The sequence below is a fragment of the Salmo trutta genome, chromosome 1, assembly GCF_901001165.1.
Source record: "Salmo trutta chromosome 1, fSalTru1.1, whole genome shotgun sequence".
NCBI lineage: Eukaryota > Metazoa > Chordata > Actinopteri > Salmoniformes > Salmonidae > Salmo > Salmo trutta.
This window is the reverse complement of record NC_042957.1, coordinates 21,234,921-21,258,334: the sequence shown is the minus strand read 5'-3', so window position 1 is coordinate 21,258,334 and position 23,414 is coordinate 21,234,921. Positions and strand designations below refer to the sequence as shown.

The 23,414-nt window shown below is 45.7% G+C and overlaps 1 protein-coding gene across 2 annotated transcripts in view; it reads right to left on the bottom strand.

Annotated features, from left to right (window-relative positions):
- Positions 1-23,414, bottom strand: part of mthfd1l (methylenetetrahydrofolate dehydrogenase (NADP+ dependent) 1 like) — an 82,428-nt gene that overhangs the window by 11,657 nt on the left and 47,357 nt on the right. For both annotated transcript variants that reach the window (XM_029742895.1, XM_029742814.1), the window contains exons 20-23: positions 13,110-13,249; positions 12,207-12,248; positions 8,301-8,404; positions 6,937-7,114 (exon numbers count right to left, since the gene is read on the bottom strand). In XM_029742895.1, coding sequence (XP_029598755.1) covers positions 6,937-7,114; positions 8,301-8,404; positions 12,207-12,248; positions 13,110-13,249 — 464 coding nt within the window. The remainder of the gene's footprint in view (positions 1-6,936; positions 7,115-8,300; positions 8,405-12,206; positions 12,249-13,109; positions 13,250-23,414) is intronic.

Sequence of the window (23,414 nt, the reverse complement as noted above, 5' to 3'; positions counted from 1 at the left end):
AAACACACGCACACACACACACGCACACACACGCACGCGCAAACACAGGCACACACAACCCTGCATGGTCTCTATAACAGGATCAGTTAAACAAAGTCACATTCCAAACTCACTAACTCAAACCAGCTGATGTTTTTTCCTCAGATTCTGGATGGGCTCCCAAAGACAGGAACTCAAACATGGGACATTAAGGCATGGGGGAGTTTCATGCACGTAGCACAGATACACATATGAAGCAAACATGCATGCACATACAAATTCAGCATAAACACACATTGACCTTGCTCACTCCTAGACATCCCTTCTTGAGGGTTATTTTGGAATTGTGAGACATTTTGGGCATTAGATTCGAACATAAGGAGTGAGAACATCTATATATACACACACTACCGTTCAAAAGTTTGGAGTCACTTAGAAATGCCCTTGCTTTTGAAAGAAAAGCACATTTTTGGTCCATTAAAATAACATCAAATTGATCAGAAATAGTGTAGACATTGTTAATGTTGTAAATGACTATTGTAGCTGGAAACGGCTGATTTTTAATGGACTATCTACGTAGGTCCATTATCAGCAACCATCACTCCTGTGTTCCAATGGCACGTTGTGTTAGCTAATCCAAGTTTATTATTTTAAAAGGCTAATTGATCATTAGAAAACCCTTTTGCAATTATGTTAGCACAGCTGAAAACTGTTGTTCTCATTAAAGAAGCAATAAAACTGGCCTTCTTTAGACTAGTTGAGTATCTGGAGCATTAGCATTTTTGGGTTCGATTACAGGCTCAAAATGGCAAAAAACAAAGGACTTTCTTCTGAAACTCGTCAGTCTATTCTTGTTCTGAGAAATGAAGGCTATTCCATGCGAGAAATTGCCAAGAAACTGAAGATCTCGTACAACGCTGTGTACTACTCCCTTCACAGAACATGGCAAACTGTCTCTAACCAAACTGTCTAACGTGATAAATTCAGCAACAACAAGAGAGTTTGTGGTCAAGCCACAATGTACCACATTCAATTTAAGGAGGGACAGAAATAGTGCAGTGAAAGATAGACTCTCAGTCAGTTGTTTTATTTTGAAATTAGATTACCTAACAATCAACCCTTGCCCTCCAAAACAGACAGGCACATAATTGTCTTTATCTTCTCTCCACCACGAAACACCTATTTTAGAACAGGCAAACAAAACAGGCTCCTCGGCGGTGGAGAGAAGGCCCCCTCCTCGTCGCAGAGTCCGACTGACGAATCTGGATTTGGCGGATGCCAGGAGAACACTACCTGCCCCAATGTATAGTGCCAACTGTAAAGTTTGGTGAAGGAGGAATAATGGTCCGGGGCTGTTGTTCATGGTTAAGGCCCCTTAGTTCCAATTAAGGGAAATCTGAACGCTACAGCACACAATGAAATTCTAGACGATTCTGCGCTTCCAACTTTGTGGCAACAGTTTGGGGAAGGCCCTTTCCTGTTTCAGCATGATAATGCCTCCTTGCACAAAACAAGGTCCATACAGAAATGGTTTGTCGAAATCGATGTGAAAGAACTTGACTGGCCTGCACAGAGCCCTGACCGCAATCCCATCGAACACCTTTGGGAAGAATTGGAAGGCAGACTGCCCTACCTGACTAATGCTTTTGTGGCTGAATGGAAGCAAGTCCCCGCAGTAATGTTCCAACATCTAGTGGAAAGCCTTCCCAGAAGGGTGGAGGCTGTTATAGCAACAAATGGGGACCAACTCCATATTAATGCCCAAGATTTTGGAATGAGATGTTTGACGAGCAGGTGCCCACATACTTTTGGTCATGCTGTGTACTTTTAATGTGGGGCTATGACAGTCAATTGCAAATTAGTCTGACAATGTATCTTATCTCACCACCAATAATGAGATGGGTGTGGTTGATGAATGTCGCGTCGGAGCTTCTCAAAGTCGGAGGGGCGTGGTCGACTGTACGCACCTCATATCTTCTGTCAGATCCAACCTGGATCTATATTTGGTTTAAATGCAGACAAGAGCACTGAATCCAGCATCACACATGAGCTGGCGAAGGATAGTCTACCATAACTTTTCTGGTGCTTTCAAGACAACTGGGAACTCTAAAAAATAGGTGGTCAAGTTATGGCGTCAGTGATCTTTAGGTTGGAAAGTCGGAAAGAGGCCAGAGTTCCCAATTTGGAATTCTGAGTTGGATAACAGTTAAAAATGTATTTCAGAGTTCCAAGTTGTCTTGAAAGCACTGCAGTCGGAAGTCAGAGATTTCCGAGTTCCCAGTCGTTTTGAAAGCGGCATTAATGCTCAGAGGGAGACGGCAGGGTATTCCCTTCGAGTCAGGAACCAAAACTCCTCAGTGACCCGTGAATGCATTGTCTGCAGGATTCGGGCACATGACAGCTCGATCAGCAGTTCGATTTCACTTACCAGTATGTCAACTGAGCCAGGATCACAGTCTAACGGATTGGGAAGTAGGTCCCAAAGTGCCCTTCCAAGCGTTGGAGGTGAGCAGTCATCACTCATGTGGGACACTTACTGATGCTGTGTTCTGCTTTTTTCCTTACACAGAATGTCAACCAAGTCAGTTGTTTTTACATCCATTGTAAATGACAACAGTTACTCTCTCAATGTGAAAAATCTTTCCAACACTTCCCCTCGATAACCACCAAGCCTCGGTGTGAAATAGAACATTGTCATGCTCTGATCCCATATCTCCACATAGTTTTGTGAACAGGCGTGATGCAGTGGATGTGGTTTGATGTAGTTTACAACCAAAGTTATCTGCTGTGGTATATCTCAGTTCTGTGCTCAGCTCTTTTGCCTCCAGTTGCTCTCAGTGTATCATATAATGTGTTCATATGGCAGAGGGAGACACATTCCTAACTAGAGTCCCGCCATAGATGGAGTCTCATCTGGTCAAAAGCATCTCGGCCCTCACAGCTAACACACATTTGGAGAGCATAAGCTGGGGAGTTTGAGTCGTTCAGTCAAGAGTTTCTTTCCTCTTGATTGCTAGCAATAGCATAAATTCTTTGTTTAACAGTGTTATCTAACAACGGTATTGATGTGAGTTTCCGTGCCTCGGCACCCCCCACACATTGTTTTCACCATATCAGTTGCGGCCGGTAATATCAAAGTCTCTGCAATAGCGTGTGGTTTCATAGCGTAGCAGGCCAAGCCATTAACTTTGGGAATGATTCAACTGCATCCCTTCCCCATGATCTAAGGGCGCTCCCTGGTTGAATTCTATCTTTTAGATTTGAATCATTTCGATTTTTAAGGTTAACCACATTACAATGATTTTAAGATACAAAGACGATATAATATACACTGAGTGTACAAAACATTAGGAACACCTGCTCTTTCCATGACAAACTGACTAGGTGAATCCAGGTGAAAGCTATGATCCCTTATTTATATCCCCTGTTAAATCCACTTCAAATCAGCGCAGATGAAGGGGAGGAGACATGTTAAAGAAGGATTTCTAAGCCTTGAGAGAATTGAGACATGGATTGTGTATCTGTGCCGTTCAGAGGGTGAAAACCAATTCTTCCTTTGGCCGCCTCTCCTTCCAGTTCCCTGCTGCCAATGACTGGAACGAACTGCAAAAATCTCTGAAGCTGGAGACTCTTACCTCCCTCACTAGCTTTAAGCACCAGCTGTCAGAGCAGCTCACAGATCACTGCACCTGTACATAGCTCATCTGTAAATAGCCCATCCAATCTACCTCATCCCCATACTGTATTTATTTATCTTGCGCCTTTGCACCCCAGTATCTCAACTTGCACATTCATCTTCTGCACATCCTACCATTCCAGTGTTTAATTGCTATATTGTAATTACTTTGCCACCACGGCCTATTTATTGCCTTACCTCTCTTATCCTACCTCATTTGCACATGCTGTATATAGATTTTCCTACTGTATTATTGATTGTATGATTGTTTATTCCATGTGTAACTCTATGTTGTTGTATGTGTCGAAGTGTTTTTTTTTTTTTTTTTTTATCTTGGCCAGGTCACAGTTGCAAATGAGAACTTGTTCTCAACTAGCCTACCTGGTTAAATAAAGGTGAAATAAAATAAATAAAAAATGGGCAAGAAAAAATATTTAAGTGGATTTGAATGGGGTATGGTACTAGGTGCAAGGCGCACTGGTTTGAGTGTGTCAAGAACTGACAGTCCAATACAACACTGGTGCCCAAAGACCCATAAAAGAATGCACAACTCGTCGTACCTTAGCACGAATGGGGTATGGCAGCCAAAGACCTTGCAGAATTCCACTTCCTTCAGCAAAAAACAAGAAACTGTGGTTGCAGTGGGCTAAGGAAGAAAAACACTGGGAAATTGGAAAAACATTGCCTGGTCTGATGAATCCCGGTTCCATTTGTTTTACACGGTTGGGAGTACTAGGGTATGGAGAAAACCACGAGTACATGCATCCATCATGCCGTGCGTCAACATTGCAGGCTGGAGGTGGTGTGATGGTGCAGGCTGGAGGTGGTGTGATGGTACAGGCTGGAGGTGGTGTGGGTTGTGTTTTCACAGCACACATTGGGCCCCTTGATAAAAGCGGCGCTACATTTGAATGCCTCTGAATATCATTGCCAATCAGGTGCATCCCTTCATGGCAGCAGTATATACATATGCACATTTATTTTTTCAGCAGGATAATGCCCCATGCACAAAGCTAGGATTGTCCAGGAATGATTCCGCGAACATGACAGTGAATTCAGCTGACTGCAGTGATCTGTCCAGTCACCAGATCTCAATCCAATTGAGCATCTGTGGGATGAGATGGATTGGAGTATTGAAGTCAACATGGGCCAGCATACCCGTGAAACACTTTCGACACATTGTAGAGTCCATGCCCCTACGAATTGAGGCTGTTCTGAGAGCAAAATAGGGCGCAACACAATATTAACAATGTGTTAAATGTTTTGTACACTCAGTGTATACATTTCTTATTTTTCAGGATTTTGGAAATTCTCCCGTGACCCCATTTCACCCCTATTTTGGGAACAGTTGGTTTAAAGTCTTTGGGTAACACATTCCACACTGTATAGTTATAAAGTTATTATAGGAACTGTGTGCACAGTCTGATGTTAAAACCTGCATGCAAGACTGAGAACCTTCAGTCATGATTAGGTGACTGACTAGGGGAGCTCAAGTCTTCAGGTCTCAAGCAAGGTTGGTTACTCATCACGCAGGGGCGCACTGGGACCAGAAGCCAGCCCTGGCATTTCTAAAACACCGGCCCATTTTTTCCCTTGGCCCCCATTAGCAGCCAGAATGATAATTTTGCGCATAAAACCCAAGTTAGACAGGCCCACTGGGCTATAAATGGACCAGCCCATCTGGCATTTGCCTGAAATGGCAGATGGCCAGTCCACCTCTTTCATCATGTGAGTAACCACCTGGTATGGTTTGGCCAAAGCAGACCCGTTCTTGGCAAGTCTCGTCTTCACACCTCCTCTGTGAGGCATAGCAGGGATATTGCCCTCGGTCGGGGGAAAGGCCACTTGGACCTACTCCGCCACATGCAACAGGCTTTATTTATAGGGGTTGTTCATAGGGTCACAGGGAGGAACTGGATGGGATACAGTAGCACAGTATAGTAACACACGCCCCTATGCCCCTGGCCCTGACCACAGCATTCTCACAGGGCTCAGAGGAATGACAGTGTGTCAGGGCCCTTTAACAAGCTCCAAACAATTAATATCACAGACCAGTGCTACACCACGCTAATATTAACCACCCAGTGCTACACCACGCTAATACTAACCACCCAGTGCTACACCACGCTAATACTAACCACCACCCAGTGCTACACCACGCTAATACTAACCACCACCCAGTGCTACACCATGCTAATACTAACCACCACCCAGTGCTACACCATGCTAATACTAACCACCACCCAGTGCTACACCACGCTAATACTAACCACCACCCAGTGCTACACCACGCTACTACTAACCACCACCCAGTGCTACACCATGCTAATACTAACCACCCAGTGCTACACCATGCTAATACTAACCACCCAGTGCTACGCCACGCTAATACTAACCACCCAGTGCTACACCATGCTAATACTAACCACCACGCTAATACTAACCACCACCCAGTGCTACACCATGCTAATACTAACCACCCAGTGCTACACCATGCTAATACTAACCACCCAGTGCTCACACACAAACAAGCTAGCAGTGTGTCTCATTGCCATAGCTTTTAAATAGAACTAGAGATGGGGTTTATTGCACTAATTAAATTCCAACTCTGTAAATTACATTTAGTTCAATTCAAATTCCAGGTCAGTCCATCTCTGAATTCTGAGATAATTCAATTCCTCTCAAGTCCAATGTTCCAATAATTCTATTCCCAATTCAATATTATGCCCAACAATTCCACAAATTCTAAATCCTCAGGGTTTGAGGCTGATCATGTCACTCAGTTCAGACAGCGTAGCTATACTGGAAATAAAGAAATACATTTTTGTGCTGCAGGATTTGAACTCCATGTGCATGAATTCCAATCCAAATAGTCTAATTCCATATCTTGAAGATTGTTGAAATTAAAATTGAATTCAATGTCAATTCTTCACTGCATGAGTTAATTCAAGAATTGAATTGGAATTTCAAACTAAATTGAGCCCAACCCTGCATAGCTCCCCATGTACTGTAAAGCCAACATTATTGGTGGAATAAATGTGACCCCACCTTGCAGGCTCAACAAAAGCACAGTGTCAGTTAAATTATGTCGGGACATTTTATAATGACTGGACATGGCAACCAAATTCCTGCACCCGTTTATATCACAAGCCAGAAGGGTCTGCAGAAACTTGACAAGTTTGTCTATTTAGCTTACTTACTTTCCAGTACTTCCAGATTAGCGCTTAGAAGTGTAAACTAGAGGCTAGACGTCGTAGTGCAATGGGGCATCTGTCTCTCACCTCTTGGCTGTAGAGGAACTGGAAGTGGCTGGGTTGACTGCTGGCCTGCTTCACTGCCTGGGCCAGATCCACCGAGCCACGGCCACCCCGCGCCCAGTGATGACACGGCACGGCATCCGCCGCCCCAGACTCCTTGGCCATCTGGCACACCAGGTCGATCTCAGCCTGGGTGTCGGTCCTGTGGAGTAGCCAAGGAGACAGTAACCATAGAGGAAACCAGGGAAACAACCGTAGGGATTGGAGCAATGAATGGTGTGACTGACAGTTGTTGGGACACATAACAAGGTGTTGAAATGAGATGGCAACCTCGAGGTGTTTAAGTTTGGGTTAACAAGACCTTTTTCCTTATGTTTTTGCAGTGTGTGTGTGTGTGTGGTGTGGCCATGTGACAGCCCATTTAGTCTAAATGAGGCCTGAAGGCCAAAGCCACATTCTAATAGCTTCCGACACGCCACAGTTCATGTGTAAACACCTCAGTCACACTGAAAGACTAACACTATGTAAAACACACCAAGTCATCTAACCACAGAACTCAACAACACCAGTCATGACATGGGCCACTTGCTGTGTGTGAGTGTGTGTGTGTGTATATATGTGTTTTTGGTTTTACTATCCTTGTGGGCACCAGAAGTCCTCACAAGGATAGTAAAACAAGGAACATTCGGGGGGGACGGGACGGACATTTCACAATTCCCCACAAATAAATAAAGCTATTTTAGGCTTAGGGGTTAGGGTTAGAATTATGGGTTAAAGGGATATTTAGGGGTTAAAGGGATAGCATGCTAGCAGATACCCATAGACTTCCAGTTATGCTAGTTAGCATTAGCTCGCAAAACTACTTTTCTTCATACTGGACACAGAGACATAATCCCGAAGCATCCCTTTAAGGTTACGGTTAGGGACAATAGGATTTTGAATTGGAAGCAATTGTTTGGTCCCCACAAGGATAGTAAAACAAACATGTGTGTGTCACTGGCAGGTTGACATTTATTATCATGAGTCTTGTCCTGAAGGCAGAACTGAGGGATTTCTCCTTAGATGGGCCAGCTGCAAAATCTAAATAGTCTAGATTTTAAAAAATGCATGAAAACAGTGTGGTTAAGGTTTAAAATCAGACGTTATTACTTTATGGCCGTGCCGGGTAGTGAGCACTCTGCAGAGCTGACGTAAAACGCTAACCTGTGTGTCACTGACCCTCATATGGGTTTGCAGCTTAACATGTTGTGTCTGCATACGTCTGTGCATGTGTTAATGTCTGCATTTACATGCCTGTTCACAATATGGGGTCTGACAGAAGAGAGGCCCAGGCCAGCTGAGGATACAGCTGATCAGCTGCTCAGACTGATACAGACTGGAAGTCTTACTTGAAGACGTTGAGAGCCACGACCACAGGGACTCCAAACAGGTGGGCTATCTGGATCTGTTTCCTCAGGTTACTGCTGCAGCCCTTCGTCACCAGACTCAGGTTCTAGAATACAGAGGGACAGGGAGGGAGAGCGATCTAATGGAAACATAGTCAAACTCAATGTGAAACTCATCCAGGTCAGAAGTGCAGTGGTGTTACATGTGAGGCAAAGAGAGTGGCAGTACTCATCTCTTTCATTTCCACAAGTGGAATATTAAATGCTAACTACCGAAATAGGATATCACCGTTTATGAGAAGCTTGGTCAATGACTCAGGAGTTCTCGCTCATATGACACAGTGTGTGTGTGTGTGTGTGTGAGAAAGACAGAATGAGCAAAAGACTGTGAAAGAGTGAAAGGGAGAAAGAGCAAGAGAGAGCGAGAGAAGAGATAAAAAGCAAGAGTGGGAGAGAGGAGTGGGCGTAGATAGAGGATGTTAGAATTGCATTGTAAGAGCCAGGTCTTTTACAGAGTCAGGAGAATTGGAAGGTTGAACCTATTGGCTGTCGTGCATCCCTCTACCCCACTCTGCTACAGTCCCCTCTGGTAGTTCAGTCGCCTAGAGCAACACTGACTCGCCTCCAACAGCTTACACTTCGGGAAGGGGGGGATGATGAGGCAATACTCACTAAGGAGCTCAAATCCTGTTTTACAGCAACATTGATACTTTCTGGGGAAGGAACAATCCCAACTATATGATATCCCATATGAAGAACACACAGGTTGTTTTGTCAGAGTGGGTGTGCGTGCGCGCGTGTCTGTGCGTGACAGGCAATACTCCCAGAGATAATTAAACCCTGTCTGTTTAGCACCAAAGTTGTCATATTCCAGGATCCACTAACTGGCCTGTCCAGAACCCAGTCCTTAGTCGTCTCCAGGCCCTAACGTTACTCTGCTGTGCCTGGCTCTGTGCCTGGCTCTGTGCCTGGCTCTTCTCTCTCAAGCCCTTCTGCTTCTCGTTACAGCCCTCACAATTAACTTAGCTAACACCCCTTCATTATTTGCTCAGCTGAGGAGCCTTTGAGAGAGGAGTGATTTAAACCAGGCATGGGGAGACCCCCCACCTCCATCTCTATTAAGCCCCCTCCCTGACCGGAGACCCAAGCCAAGGGTCTATTTGCCCTGCTAATCAAATAATTACCTCAAATCATGTTCGAGAGAGAGCGAGAGAGACAGCGATGCATGTCTGTGTGTGAGGAATGGAAAGAGGAATGAGGACCATAGGGGATGGCTGGAGGCTAGGGCAGAACTTGGAAATGTCAGATACTCTTTTTAGTCCTTCCTCCGTTCTCCTCTTCCCTCCTACCCATGTGTATAGTGTGACAATGTATCATCCCCTATAAGCATAAACCTCATCTGACTGTATGAAATCTGCCTGGTTATAGGTGTGATCCGTATTACCAGAGACATTCATATCCAGGTGCTAAGTCCCACTGTTCTGCTGGCTGATTGATTGATTAAATGATATTCCACTCACTTGCCACTTGCATCCCAAATCTAAATCAGTCCCTTATTAGAGGGGAAGTACTGTATGTGAACTGGCAGTTAGAGTGTTGGACTTGTAACCGAAAGGTTGCAAGATCAAATCCCCAAGCTGACAAGGTAAAAATCTGTTGTTCTGCCCCTGAACAAGGTAGTTAACCCACTGTTTCTAGGCCGTCATTGAAAATAAGGATTTGTTCTTAACTGACCTACCTAGTTAAAACATTTTAAAATAAAAGTATGCAGGACATCGAGGCCTGGTTTAAAAAAACCTTGTACACACCCTTCCTCGTGTCCACGCCTGTGACGTTAACAGGGCGCAACGTTGCCCCCTATGGACAGAGATATGTTTGGCCTTCCATTTTATCAAGCCCACAAACAAACAAAGGTTTGATTTGTTGATTGTGGTGGCAAATGTGAAAGGAAATGTTGTGTTGCACAACATGTTAATAGTTCTTACATGAGCAAATTACTTCCTAACTGGATCTAATAGTACCAAGGCTATCCTGACCTTAGACAAAATCAAGTTATGTTAATGATCATAACCCAGTGATTAGATGGAACCACAACCCCCCTACCCCTCCACCTCTTAATAAAGTCACTGACATGTTTATTTCAGTTCCCTAATCAGTTTCTATCCCTGCATCATCATCAAGTCAGGGAACCAACAGGAGACATGCAAATCAAATGTTGGTCAGGAGGACACCCTGTCTCATGTCAGGTACAGTAACTTATGCTCAACTCCCAGCTCGTTCATGCCACAGTGTCTGTCTGCTGACTTTGGTTAATACTTTTTCACTGGTACTTTTTTTTAACTTGGGGAACAAGGGAGTCAACTCTTAAAACCTGTTAGGGCTAGGGGGCAGTATTTACACTGCCGGATAAAAAACGTACCCGATTTAATCTGGTTATTACTACTGCCCAGAAACTAGAATATGCATATAATTATTGGCTTTGGATAGAAATTGCCCTAAAGTTTCTAAAACTGTTTGAATGGTGTCTGTGAGTATAACATAACTCATATGGCAGGCAAAAACCTGAGAAGATTCTGTACAGGAAGTGCCCTCTCTGACCATTCCTTGAGCTTCTTGACTCTTTTTATTGAAAACTTAGGATCTTTGCTGTAACGTGACACTTCCTACGGCTCCCATAGGCTCTCAGAACCCGGGAAAAAGCTGAATGATGCCGAGGCAGCCCCTGGCTGAAAAACATTAGCGCGTTTGGATAGTGGTCGGTCAGAGTACTATGAGACTGAGGCGCATGCACGAGGCGACCCCATGTTTTTATTTTCTCTCTCTTTGTACTAAAACACAGATTCCCGGTAGGAATATTATTGCTTTTTTACGAGAAAAATGGCATAAAAATTGATTTTAAACAGCGGTTGACATGCTTCGAAGTACGGTAATGGAATATTTTGAAATGTTTTTGTCACGAAACGCGTCGGGCGCGTCACCCTTCTTTACACTTCGGATAGTGTCTTGAACGCACGAACAAAACAGAGAATATTTGAACATAACTATGGATTATTTTGAACCAAACCAACATTTGTTATTGAAGTAGAAGTCCTGGGAGTGCATTCTGACGAAGAACAGCAAAGGTAATAACATTTTTCTTATAGTAAATCTGACTTTGGTGAGGGCTAAACTTGGTGGGTGTCTAAATAGCTAGCCCTGTGATGCCGGGCTATTTACTTAGAATATTGCAAAATGTGCCTTCACCGAAAAGCTATTTTAAAATCGGACATAGCGAGTGCATAGAGGAGTTCTGTATCTATAATTCTTAAAATAATTGTTATGTTTTTTGTGAACGTTTATCGTGAGTAATTTAGTAAATTCACCGGAAGTTTGCGGGGGGTATGCTAGTTCTGAACCTCACATGCTAATGTAAAAAGCTGTTTTTTGATATAAATATGAACTTGATTGAACAAAACATGCATGTATTGTATAACATAATGTCCTAGGTGTGTCATCTGATGAAGATCATCAAAGGTTAGTGCTGCATTTAGCTGTGGTTTGGGTTTATGTGACATTATATGCTAGCTTAAAAATGGGTGTCTGATTATTTCTGGCTGGGTACTCTGCTGACATAATCTAATGTTTTGCTTTCGTTGTAAAGCCTTTTTGAAATCGGACAGTGTGGTTAGATTAACGAGAGTCTTGTCTTTAAAATGGTGTAAAATAGTCATATGTTTGAGAAATTGAAGTAATAGCATTTCTAAGGTATTTGAATAACGCGCCACAGGATTCCACTGGCTGTTACGTAGGTGGGACGATTTCGTCCCACCGACCCTAGAGAGGTTAATAAGCTCGCATTACCACTGACAACAAAATAGTTGTACTACTCTGTTTCAAACCAAGTAAAGTTCTCTCTCTCCAATCTCTTACCTCGTCTATGTACTCTCTTGGTAGAGGTGAGCCAGCTGAGACCTGCAGGAACACAGTAATTTTAGCACATATTCAAACAAAAAATATATCACCATCAACACCATATTTCACAGTCAGTTTAGTGTATTATGGTCAACTCGGGTACAGTAAATACCAGGAAACTGAAATGAACGGTCCAGGTGCTAGTGGAGATAAGCAACTCTTGGGCTAGGGTTATCTAATACAAGCTATAAACAAACATTTACTCCAGAGAGGTATGCAGCACACAAATCACTGAGTTTATGGGTACGGCATGAAAACATAAGCCAGAGCACTGTATTCACAGAATTTCTCGTCCTTAGACGTTTACAACAGTGGGCCATTTACTGATGTGGGTACATGGTAACCGCTCTATCTTAGAATTGCAGAGATCCTATAATGTTAGCCTTATACAGTAGAGAAAAATAAAGTGTAGTACAGACTCTTGCTATATTAGCATTATAGAACGCAGTGGTGGAAAAAGTACTCAATTGTCATACTTGAGTAAAAGTAAAAGTCACCCAGTAAAATACTGTATAAATCATTTCAAATTCCTTATATTTAGCAAACCAGGCGGCAACTCTGAAGCGTTGGTGTTTAGTGAGCCCACCGGATCAGAGTCTGTAGGGATGTACTCTTGATAAGTGTGTGAATTGGACCATTTTCCTGTCCTGCTAAGCATTAAAATATAACGAGTACATTTGGGTGTCAGGGAAAATGTATGGAGTAAAAAGTACATTATTTTCTTTAGGAATGTAGTGAAGTAAAAGTTGTCAAAAATATATGTGGTAAAGTACTGACACCCCAAAAAACGACTTAAGTAGTACTTTTAAGTATTTTTACTTAAGTACTTTACACCACTGATAGAATGGATGGATGACTCACATTGGGACCGCCTCCATGCATTTTCAATGCTCTGACCGTGGCGACCAGGACAACAACGTTTGGCCTCAGCCCCGAGGCCCTGCACTTGATGTTGAAGAACTTCTCCATCCCGATGTCTGCCCCGAAACCAGCCTCAGTCACTGTAGAGAGGAGAGAAGGGGGTAGGAGTCAACACCAGAGTTAGACAGAAAGTGAGATAAGTCCAGAGCATAGGCAGATCAGCCCTGTGTTTGTTTTCACTTTCTGTAACTTAGTTCTACAGTACATGGACATTACACGTGACCAAGTCCTCAGTTTAGTTGGATACATCTTCAAAGAGCACTGCAGCAAAGACAAGCCATGTTATGAACTCTTTCTACCCCTCTCTCTACCTATCTCTCTATCCCTCCCATCTCTGTGGGAGTAAATCTGGAGTGAATGGCTGGTTCAGTTGGAGGTCTGTAAAGGGTCCAGGGCCTCTGATACTACAGCCCTGGGCCTCTTGAACACACTCCAACAAAAGCAAATAGTCTACCTGCAATGACAGCTCTGTTAAGATACAGCTTCCTGGAGGGCCACCATTGTATGAGTCACAGGGAGACAGCGGCAACCACAGATATTCATCACCAGATGGCACAGCTATGCTGAAGATGGCTCAAGACGGCGCCGACAGACATGGCAGCTCTACTTCAAGCTCCTAAGCAACTTTTCAGTATTTTGTTTTTTTGTGTGTTATTTCTTACATTATTAGCCCAGAACGTTTTTTTTTGTTACTACATACTCCTGGAAATAACCTTGGATATCAGAGCGGCGGTAACTCACCAGCATTACAACTTTCCTGAATTGGATCCTTGTTCGTACCCCCCAGGTCATTGAAATATATCCTTTGTTTGTACCCCCAGGGCAATTGAACTTATCCCAGAGGCTGCTCCAAGATTCGGAGTGGATTTCTACTCGGACTCAGGAGACGTGCACACCATTCACCGCTTCCGAGTATATAACTCGCTAATGTTCAGTCTCTGCACAATAAAGTAGACGAGCTCAGGGCAATGATCTCCTTCCAGAGAGACATCAGGGACTGTAACATACTCTGTTTCACGAAATCATGGCTCTCTTCGGATATACTGTCCCCGTCCATACAGCCAGCTGGGTTCTCAGTACATCGCGCCGACAGGAATAAAGAACTCTCAGGTGGAAGAAAGGTGGTGGTGTATGTGTGATGATTAACTACTCACGGTGTGATTGTGATAATGTACAGAAACTCAAGTCTTTCTGTTCACCAGACCTAAAATACCTCACAATCAAGCGCCGACCATTTTACCTCCCAAGAGAATTCTCTTCGGTTATAGTCACAGTCGTGTATATTCCCCCTCAAGCTGATACTATGACGGCCCTCAAAGAACTACACTGGACTTTATGCAAGCTGGAAACCACCCATCCTGAGGCCGCATTTATTGTAGCTGGGGATTTAAAACAATTTTTTTAAGGAAAATGCTACCGAAGTTCTATCAACACATTGACTGTGGTACTCGCGCTGGGAAAACACTAGACCACTGCTACTCCCTTTCCGGGATGCCTACAAGGCCTATTCAATGCTGGTCTGACCAATCGGAATCCATGCTTCAAAATTGTTTTGATCATGCTGACTGAGATATGTTACGGGTAGCCTCTGAGAATAACATATATGGACATGGTGACTGAGTTAATCAGGAAGTGTATAGGGGATGTTGTTCCCACGGTGACTATTAAAACCTACCCAAACCAGAAACCGTGGATAGATGGCAGGATTTGCACAAAACTGAAAGCTCAAACCGCCGTATTTAACCATGGCAAGGTGACTGGGAATATGGTAAAATACAAACAGTGTAATTATTCCCTCTAAGGCAATAAAACAGGCAAAATGTCAGCACAGAGACAAAGTGGAGTCACAATTCAACGGCTCAGACACGAGACGTATGTGGCAGGGTCTACAGACAATCACGGATTACAAAAGGGAAAACCAGCCACATCGCGGACACTGACGTCTTGCTCCCAGACAAGCTAAACACCTTCTTCGCCCGCTTTGACAACAATACAGTGCCACCGACGTGGCTCGCTCCCAAGGACTGTGGGCTCTTGTTCTCCGTGGCCGATGTGAGTAAGACATTTTAGCGTGTTAACCCTCGCAAGACTGCCGGCCCAGACTGCGTCCCTAGCCGCATCCTCAGAGCATGCGCAGACCAGCTGGCTGGAGTGTTTATGAACATATTCAAGCTCTCCCTATCCCAGTCTGCTGTCCCCACTTGCTTCAAGATGCCCACCATTGTTCCTGTACCCATGAAAGCAAAGGTAACTGAACTAAATGACTATCGCCCCGTAGCACTCACTGCTGTCATCATGAAGTGCTTTGAGAAGCTAGTTAAGGATCATATCATCTCTAGCTTAACGGACACCCTAGACCCATTTCAATTTGCTTACCGCCCCAATAGATCCACAGACGATGCAATCGCCATCGCACTGCACACGGCCCTCTCTCATCTGGACAAGAGGAATACCTGTGCAAGAATGCTGTTCATTGACCATAGCTCAGCCTTCAACACCATAGGAAACACCACCTCCACTTCCCTGATCCTCAACACAGGGGCCCCACAAGGGTGCGTGCTCAGCCCCCTCCTGTACTCCCTGCACACCCATGACTGCGTGGCCACGCACACCTCCAAATCAATCATCAAGTTTGCAGATGTCATAACAGTAGGCCTGATTACCAACAATGACGATACAGCCTACAGGGAGAAGGTGAGGGTCCTGATGGAGTGGTGCTAGGAAAATAACCTCTCCCTTAACGTCAACAAAGCTGATCGTTGACTTCAGGAAACAGCAGAGGGAGCACACCCTTATCCACATCGACGGGATCGCAGTGGAGAAGGTGAAAAGCGTGAAGTTTCTCAGCGTACACATTGCTGAAAGTCTGAAATGGTCCACCCACACAGACAGTGTGGTGAGGAAGGCGCAACAGCACCTCTTCAACCTCAGGAGGCTGAAGAAATTCAGCTTGGCCCCTAAGACCCTCACAAATGTTTACAGATGCACAATTGAGAGCATCCTGTCGGGCTGCATCACCACCTGGTACAGGAACTGCAACCCCTGTGATTGCAGGGCTCTCCAGAGGGTGGTACGGTCTGCCCAACGCGTCACTGGGCGCACACTGTCTGCCCTCCAGGACACCTACAGCACCCAATGTCACAGGAAGGCCAAAAAATATCATCAAGGACAACAACCACCCCAGCCAAGGCCTGTTCACCCCCTATCATCCAGAAGGCGAGGGCAGTACAGGCGCATCAAAGCTGGGACCAAGAGACTGAAAAACAGCTTCTATCTCAAGGCCATCAGACTGTTAAATAGCCATCACTAGCTGGCCTCCACCCAGTACCCTGCCCTGAACTTAGTCACTGTTAGTAGCCGGCCTCCACCCAGTACCCTGCCCTTAGTCACTGTTAGTAGCCGGCCTCCACCCAGTACCCTGCCCTTATTCACTGTTAGTAGCCGGCCTCCACCCAGTACCCTGCCCTGCCCTTAGTCACTGTTACCAGCCGGCCTCCACCCAGTACCCTGCCCTGAACTTAGTCACTGTTAGTAGCCGGCCTCCACCCAGTACCCTGCCCTGAACTTAATCACTGTTAGTAGCAGGCCTCCACCCAGTACCCTGCCCTGAACTTAGTCACTGTTAGTAGCCGGCCTCCACCCAGTACCCTGCCCTGAACTTAGTCACTGTTAGTAGCAGGCCTCCACCCAGTACCCTGCCCTGAACTTAGTCACTGTTAGTAGCAGGCCTCCACCCAGTACCCTGCCCTGAACTTAGTCACTGTTAGTAGCCGGCCTCTACCCAGTACCCTGCCCTGAACATAGTCACTGTTAGTAGCCGGCCTCCACCCAGTGCCCTGCCCTGAACTTAGTCACTGTTAGTAGCCGGCTACCGGCTACCACACGGTTACTCAACCCTGCACCTTAGAGGCTGTACATAGACATGGAATTACTGGTCACTTTAATAATGTTTACATACTGCTTTACTCATTTCATATGTATATACTGCACTTTATTTTAGTCAATGCCACTCCGACATTGCTCGTCCTAAAATGTATATATTTCTTAATTAAATTATTTTACTTTTAGATGTGTGTATTGTTGTGAATTGTTAGATATTACTGCACTGTTGGAGCTAGGAACAGAAGCATTTTGCTACACCCACAATTATATCTGTAAATATGTGTATGTGACCAACAACATTTGATGACAGCTAACACCACTAACACTGTTAGGGCTAAAGGTTTACATTTCATCACACTGAAACTGTCAGCAAAGAGATAGCACAGGGCTAATGACAACATAGACAACCAGCCTTGTGACCGCTTCCTGTTGTTTACACAGGAATCTCACTCCTGGATGTTTCCAGTAGGGACCCCTGGTCCACTGGCCCTGCCCCAGTAGGCTGTGGCCCCCCACCAGGGCTCCTCCAGGCTCCAGGCCATGACACAGCCAGCTCCTCCCAGACTACACCCCTTCTCAGTGGGCTTCCTGTGCCACTTCCCTAGGCGGTCGGGGGGAAGTTACTGTTTCCACTGGTGAAAGATGGCATTCCTGACAGAGGTGTGTGTGTGTTTGTCATGTGAGTGCATGCATGTGTGTGTTGAACTCTAGAAAACCCTAGGCCAGTTAAATCCTGGATTATCCCAAATAAAGGGATGTCGATTAAAGGGATTTAATAAATAGGGATGAAACTGACCTACAGTAATTAAGGGAATCACCGGCAATTGAGTGTGTTTTAGAAGTCAAGCGTGTAGATTCTCCATTTAACGTCTGACATGATGTCTAACTGACCACGGACACACGCCACCATACTGTTCCTTCTAGCTATTCAGAGCACTCCAAAAAGTCAGGCCCAGAATTTCACAGTCCACAATATAAACTGAGTTTAACGAGTGATGAAAATGTGTTTATCCATAAAACTCTACTCATCTGGAAATGCATATGGGAAAATGAACAGAAACAGAGATTGAAACAGTGTTTTAAGCTATTTGACCACAGAAGAGATTAGTGTATTGAGAGTGTGGTTAGGAAGAGGCGTCCTCGGACCCAAAATGTTACAGACTGACAAACGATAAAATACAATCCCTCGGTTGTGGTGACTATTTTCTGGAAAGGGGGTGAGTTTCCATGAGAAAATGAAAGGTGTGTATTACATCATGGCTACACTGTTATACGGGCTAATCAACGGAGAGAGAGAGACAGAGAGAGGGACAGAGAGAGCTGGACAGAGAGGGAAAGAGGGATTGAGAGAGAGAGACAGAGAGAGGGACAGAGAGAGCTGGACAGAGAGGGAAAGAGGGATTGAGAGAGAGAGGGGGAGAGGGAGAGAGTCTGCTTAACCTCAATGTCATTAAGCCATCCTGCAGAGATGCTGTGGTTTTTGGGACCTGAAAAACACATTCTGCATTTCAACTGGTGGCCTTTCCATTTGTTAAAATCAACAACGCATGTCCAGATCTCAACCAAAGGATTTAGCAAGATGTTTGATGAACTACAGAGAGCAGACTGTTTTCTTGCATTTCTACAGGGGTAGGAATTTGTGTTTGTGTTTATCCTGGCTGTGACAACATGGTATTACTGTCAAGTCCTGGCAATGACTAGAGCTAAGCTGAATTGATCACCAGAGAAAAAGCTTATTTTGGTCTCATTTTGAAACCTGGGTAGTGGATTAATGATGATCCTTTCACAAATTGTGATTGTCCAATGACACAACCACACACACAGTCACCGCCGAGTATGAGAGAGAGACAGAAACAACAACACGGTAACCCAGAGGATGTCTAAAGGAAGCCCCTGTGAGTTTCCTGGTCTGTGTGGTGACCTCAAACTAGTGAGGATTGTTGTGAAAAGCTGTGGGGCTACAGGGGACAGAGCAGGGGAGTAGTGAGGCTTGCTCAGGGTTACTCGCGCACACACACACACACACACACACACACACACACACACACACACACACACACACACACACACACACACACACACAGGCCTGAAAAGTAAGCCAGGTCAGCGCTAGTTTCTCCACCCCCCCCCCAAAAAAACACTCCTATTTTTCCCCCAATATGAATGAAAATGCAGATTTTAGATACGATCACTGATAATACCTATTCCTAACAAGTTTTATTCCATTCTTTACATTATTCTCTCAGGTTCCAATCCTGACTTTAGAAACTAAATGTGTGTTATTCACCTGAATTAGCCTATGCATTAATGTCATTGGGAGGTCTGCGCAAAAGTTGTCAAATTTGTGTTCAGCTCAACATTTCAACAAGTTTGGTTGTGTCTAGTTATTCAAATGGATCCACATTCCTTCATCTGTGTGTTTTGTACAAAGGGGGAAACCCAGTGTCCCTGTTGTTAGAGGTTATTTGAGTGCCCTCTCCTCCATACCAGACCAGACCACTAAGGATGCAGGAATAGCAGGAATCTGACATGTGGAATGCATTTCAAAATGGGAGTCTGTCTGGGACTAGCCTCCACTCAGGGTGCATTCGATCTCTCTCTTATCTAAACTACAGTCAGTGCAAGACTGAAGGCTGAAACTGACTTGAAAACTACCACAACTAAAGCATGTAAGAAGGATAGTACTACATTTGCATCTTCAACTTACTGCAATAAGTAATAGCCACATGATTCTGGTGTTTTGTTCTTGGCAAGAGGGAGGGGAGGCAGGTAGGGGAGGGGAAGCAGAGTAGAGGAAGAGGGGAGGAGAGAAAGGGGGAGGGGGCATCACAGCTGTCTGAGGAGCCTCAGAGGGGAGGGTAAGTTCCTAACATACCTGAGAGTCCTGTAACAAACAGAGACAGCAGAGAGGGAGAGTGAAGGGAGCAGGAGAGGGACTACTGAACACAGGGAGCAGGAGAGGGACTACTGAACACAGGGAGCAGGAGAGGGACTACGAACACAGGGAGCAGGAGAGGGACTACGAACACAGGGAGCAGGAGAGGGACTACTGAACACAGGGAGCAGGAGAGGGACTACTGAACACAGGGAGCAGGAGAGGGACTACGAACACAGGGAGCAGGAGAGGGACTACTGAACACAGGGAGCAGGAGAGGGACTACGAACACAGGGAGCAGGAGAGGGACTACTGAACACAGGGAGCAGGAGAGGGACTACTGAACACAGGGAGCAGGAGAGGGACTACTGAACACAGGGAGCAGGAGAGGGACTACTGAACACAGGGAGCAGGAGAGGGACTACTGAACACAGGGAGCAGGAGAGGGACTACTGAACACAGGGAGCAGGAGAGGGACTACTGAACACAGGGAGCAGGAGAGGGACTACTGAACACAGGGAGCAGGAGAGGGACTACTGAACACAGGGAGCAGGAGAGGGACTACTGAACACAGGGAGCAGGAGAGGGACTACTGAACACAGGGAGCAGGAGAGGGACTACTGAACACAGGGAGCAGGACAGGGACTACGAACACAGGGAGCAGGAGAGGGACTACTGAACACAGGGAGCAGGAGAGGGACTACTGAACACAGGGAGCAGGAGAGGGACTACTGAACACAGGGAGCAGGAGAGGGACTACTGAACACAGGGAGCAGGAGAGGGACTACTGAACACAGGGAGCAGGAGAGGGACTACTGAACACAGGGAGCAGGAGAGGGACTACTGAACACAGGGAGCAGGAGAGGGACTACTGAACACAGGGAGCAGGAGAGGGACTACTGAACACAGGGAGCAGGAGAGGGACTACTGAACACAGGGAGCAGGAGAGGGACTACTGAACACAGGGAGCAGGAGAGGGACTACTGAACACAGGGAGCAGGAGAGGGACTACTGAACACAGGGAGCAGGAGAGGGACTACTGAACACAGGGAGCAGGAGAGGGACTACTGAACACAGGGAGCAGGAGAGGGACTACTGAACACAGGGAGCAGGAGAGGGACTACTGAACACAGGGAGCAGGAGAGGGACTACTGAACACAGGGAGCAGGAGAGGGACTACGAACACAGGGAGCAGGAGAGGGACTACTGAACACAGGGAGCAGGAGAGGGACTACTGAGCACAGGGAGCAGGAGAGGGACTACTGAACACAGGGAGCAGGAGAGGGACTACTGAACACAGGGAGCAGGAGAGGGACTACGAACACAGGGAGCAGGAGAGGGACTACTGAACACAGGGAGCAGGAGAGGGACTACTGAACACAGGGAGCAGGAGAGGGACTACTGAACACAGGGAGCAGGAGAGGGACTACGAACACAGGGAGCAGGAGAGGGACTACTGAACACAGGGAGCAGGAGAGGGACTACTGAACACAGGGAGCAGGAGAGGGACTACGAACACAGGGAGCAGGAGAGGGACTACGAACACAGGGAGCAGGAGAGGGACTACGAACACAGGGAGCAGGAGAGGGACTACTGAACACAGGGAGCAGGAGAGGGACTACGAACACAGGGCGCAGGAGAGGGACTACTGAACACAGGGAGCAGGAGAGGGACTACTGAACACAGGGAGCAGGAGAGGGACTACTGAACACAGGGAGCAGGAGAGGGACTACGAACACAGGGAGCAGGAGAGGGACTACTGAACACAGGGAGCAGGAGAGGGACTACTGAACACAGGGAGCAGGAGAGGGACTACGAACACAGGGAGCAGGAGAGGGACTACGAACACAGGAGAGATAGAGGTAAAGAGAGAGCGAGGAAGGAAAAAGAGGAAGGGATGAGATGGCCCCTTCCACACTTCTCTCCTCCTGACTGTGTTGTGAAACTCTACACTGGGAGCGTATTGCCTATGCATTCCTTCAGGTCAGTAGAGTGACAGTAACTACCTGGGCATGAAGGTGGCCACACACAAACACTGTAACTAGGTGGTAAGTAGTAGTTCTGTGGGTTTAGCTAGAGCTAAACACACCGGGCATGCCCTTAAAGACAGTTCACTACCACACTGTGTCCACAGGCAAAAACACACACATTCCCATTATTCTTTCACAGAGAGACTGAGAATGGAGATAAAGAGAGCGAGAGGAGATGAGAGAAGGAGAGTAAGACAGGGAGGGGAGGATGGATAGAGAAATATGGAAAGAGTCAGGTATGCTTTGACATTGATGGATTAGGCTGATTTACTCCAAAGCATTCCACAGGCTCTTACGATTACAAATCTGCTTCCTCCTCTAACGGAACTTTTCCACAGTTCCAAGAAAGCTTCAGAACCCTAGTCTGCAGCGTGGACTCCTCCAAGCAGCAACCCTAAGGTACCAGGGCCAGAGGCTAGAGGCAGGACCAAGGCCAGAGGCTTGAGCCAGGACCAGGGCAGGACTCCTCCAAGCAGCAACCCTGACGTACCAGGGCCAGAGGCTTGAGCCAGGACCAGGACTCAGGAGTAAGTAGGCCAAAGGTACTGGAAGCCAAGAACTGAGCTAAAGTTCAACCCTGGAGTTGTAACTTATGGTTTGAGCCAACCCTTCCCAGGAAACCCGGGGTTTGAATTCCTCATCAAAGTGTGCGTGTGCGCTTCCGCCCAGAATGTACAGTTGAAAAAGAGCTGGCCGTCAATTTTTTAGTTACTGTGTCTGTTACTCGCACATCGCACTCTTAGAATTAAGGGGAACCCTGGAGTTCCTCAGGGAACCATTGGTAGTCAATGGGTTCATATTTGCACCTTTTGTTAGTTGAGGGGTACTGGGAAGAACCTTTCATCCTTCAATGTAGCAAAGGCGTCCTGGAGAAAGTGTATATATTGTAGCTATATCTTCTAGCGGTGGCAGCTGATCAGAAGATTTGTGGCTTATTTGGGGCGTGGCTTTCAAAAAGTTATTTTTGGCCACCCATGAGAGTAATTGTCATTGCGGTTCATGTGTTCAGTTGCAGAGTCAATATAATATAAGTACAAAAGTACAATTCACCAAGCAAGCATCACTGTCATCACATTCTCACTTAGTTAACGTTAGCTGGTTTGCTAGCCAGCAGGGTAGTTAGTACATAAGGAACAGAGATTGAGCTAACACTGGGACGACGCCAAAGTGAACACTCATCCTTGATACAAAAATAACACCGTTACTGTCTTGACCTATTATGTTAGCGAGTGGGCTTATTTAGTTAATTTTTCAAAATAAACAAACAATCTGAAAAAAACAAGTCAGTTGGTTACATATCTACAGTGGCTTGCGAAAGTATTCACCACCGTGGCATTTTTCCTATTTTGTTGCCTTACAACCTGGAATTAAAATAGATTTTTTGGGGGGTTTCTATCATTTGATTTACACAACATGCCAACCACTTTGAAGATACAAACAAGAAATAAGACAAAACAT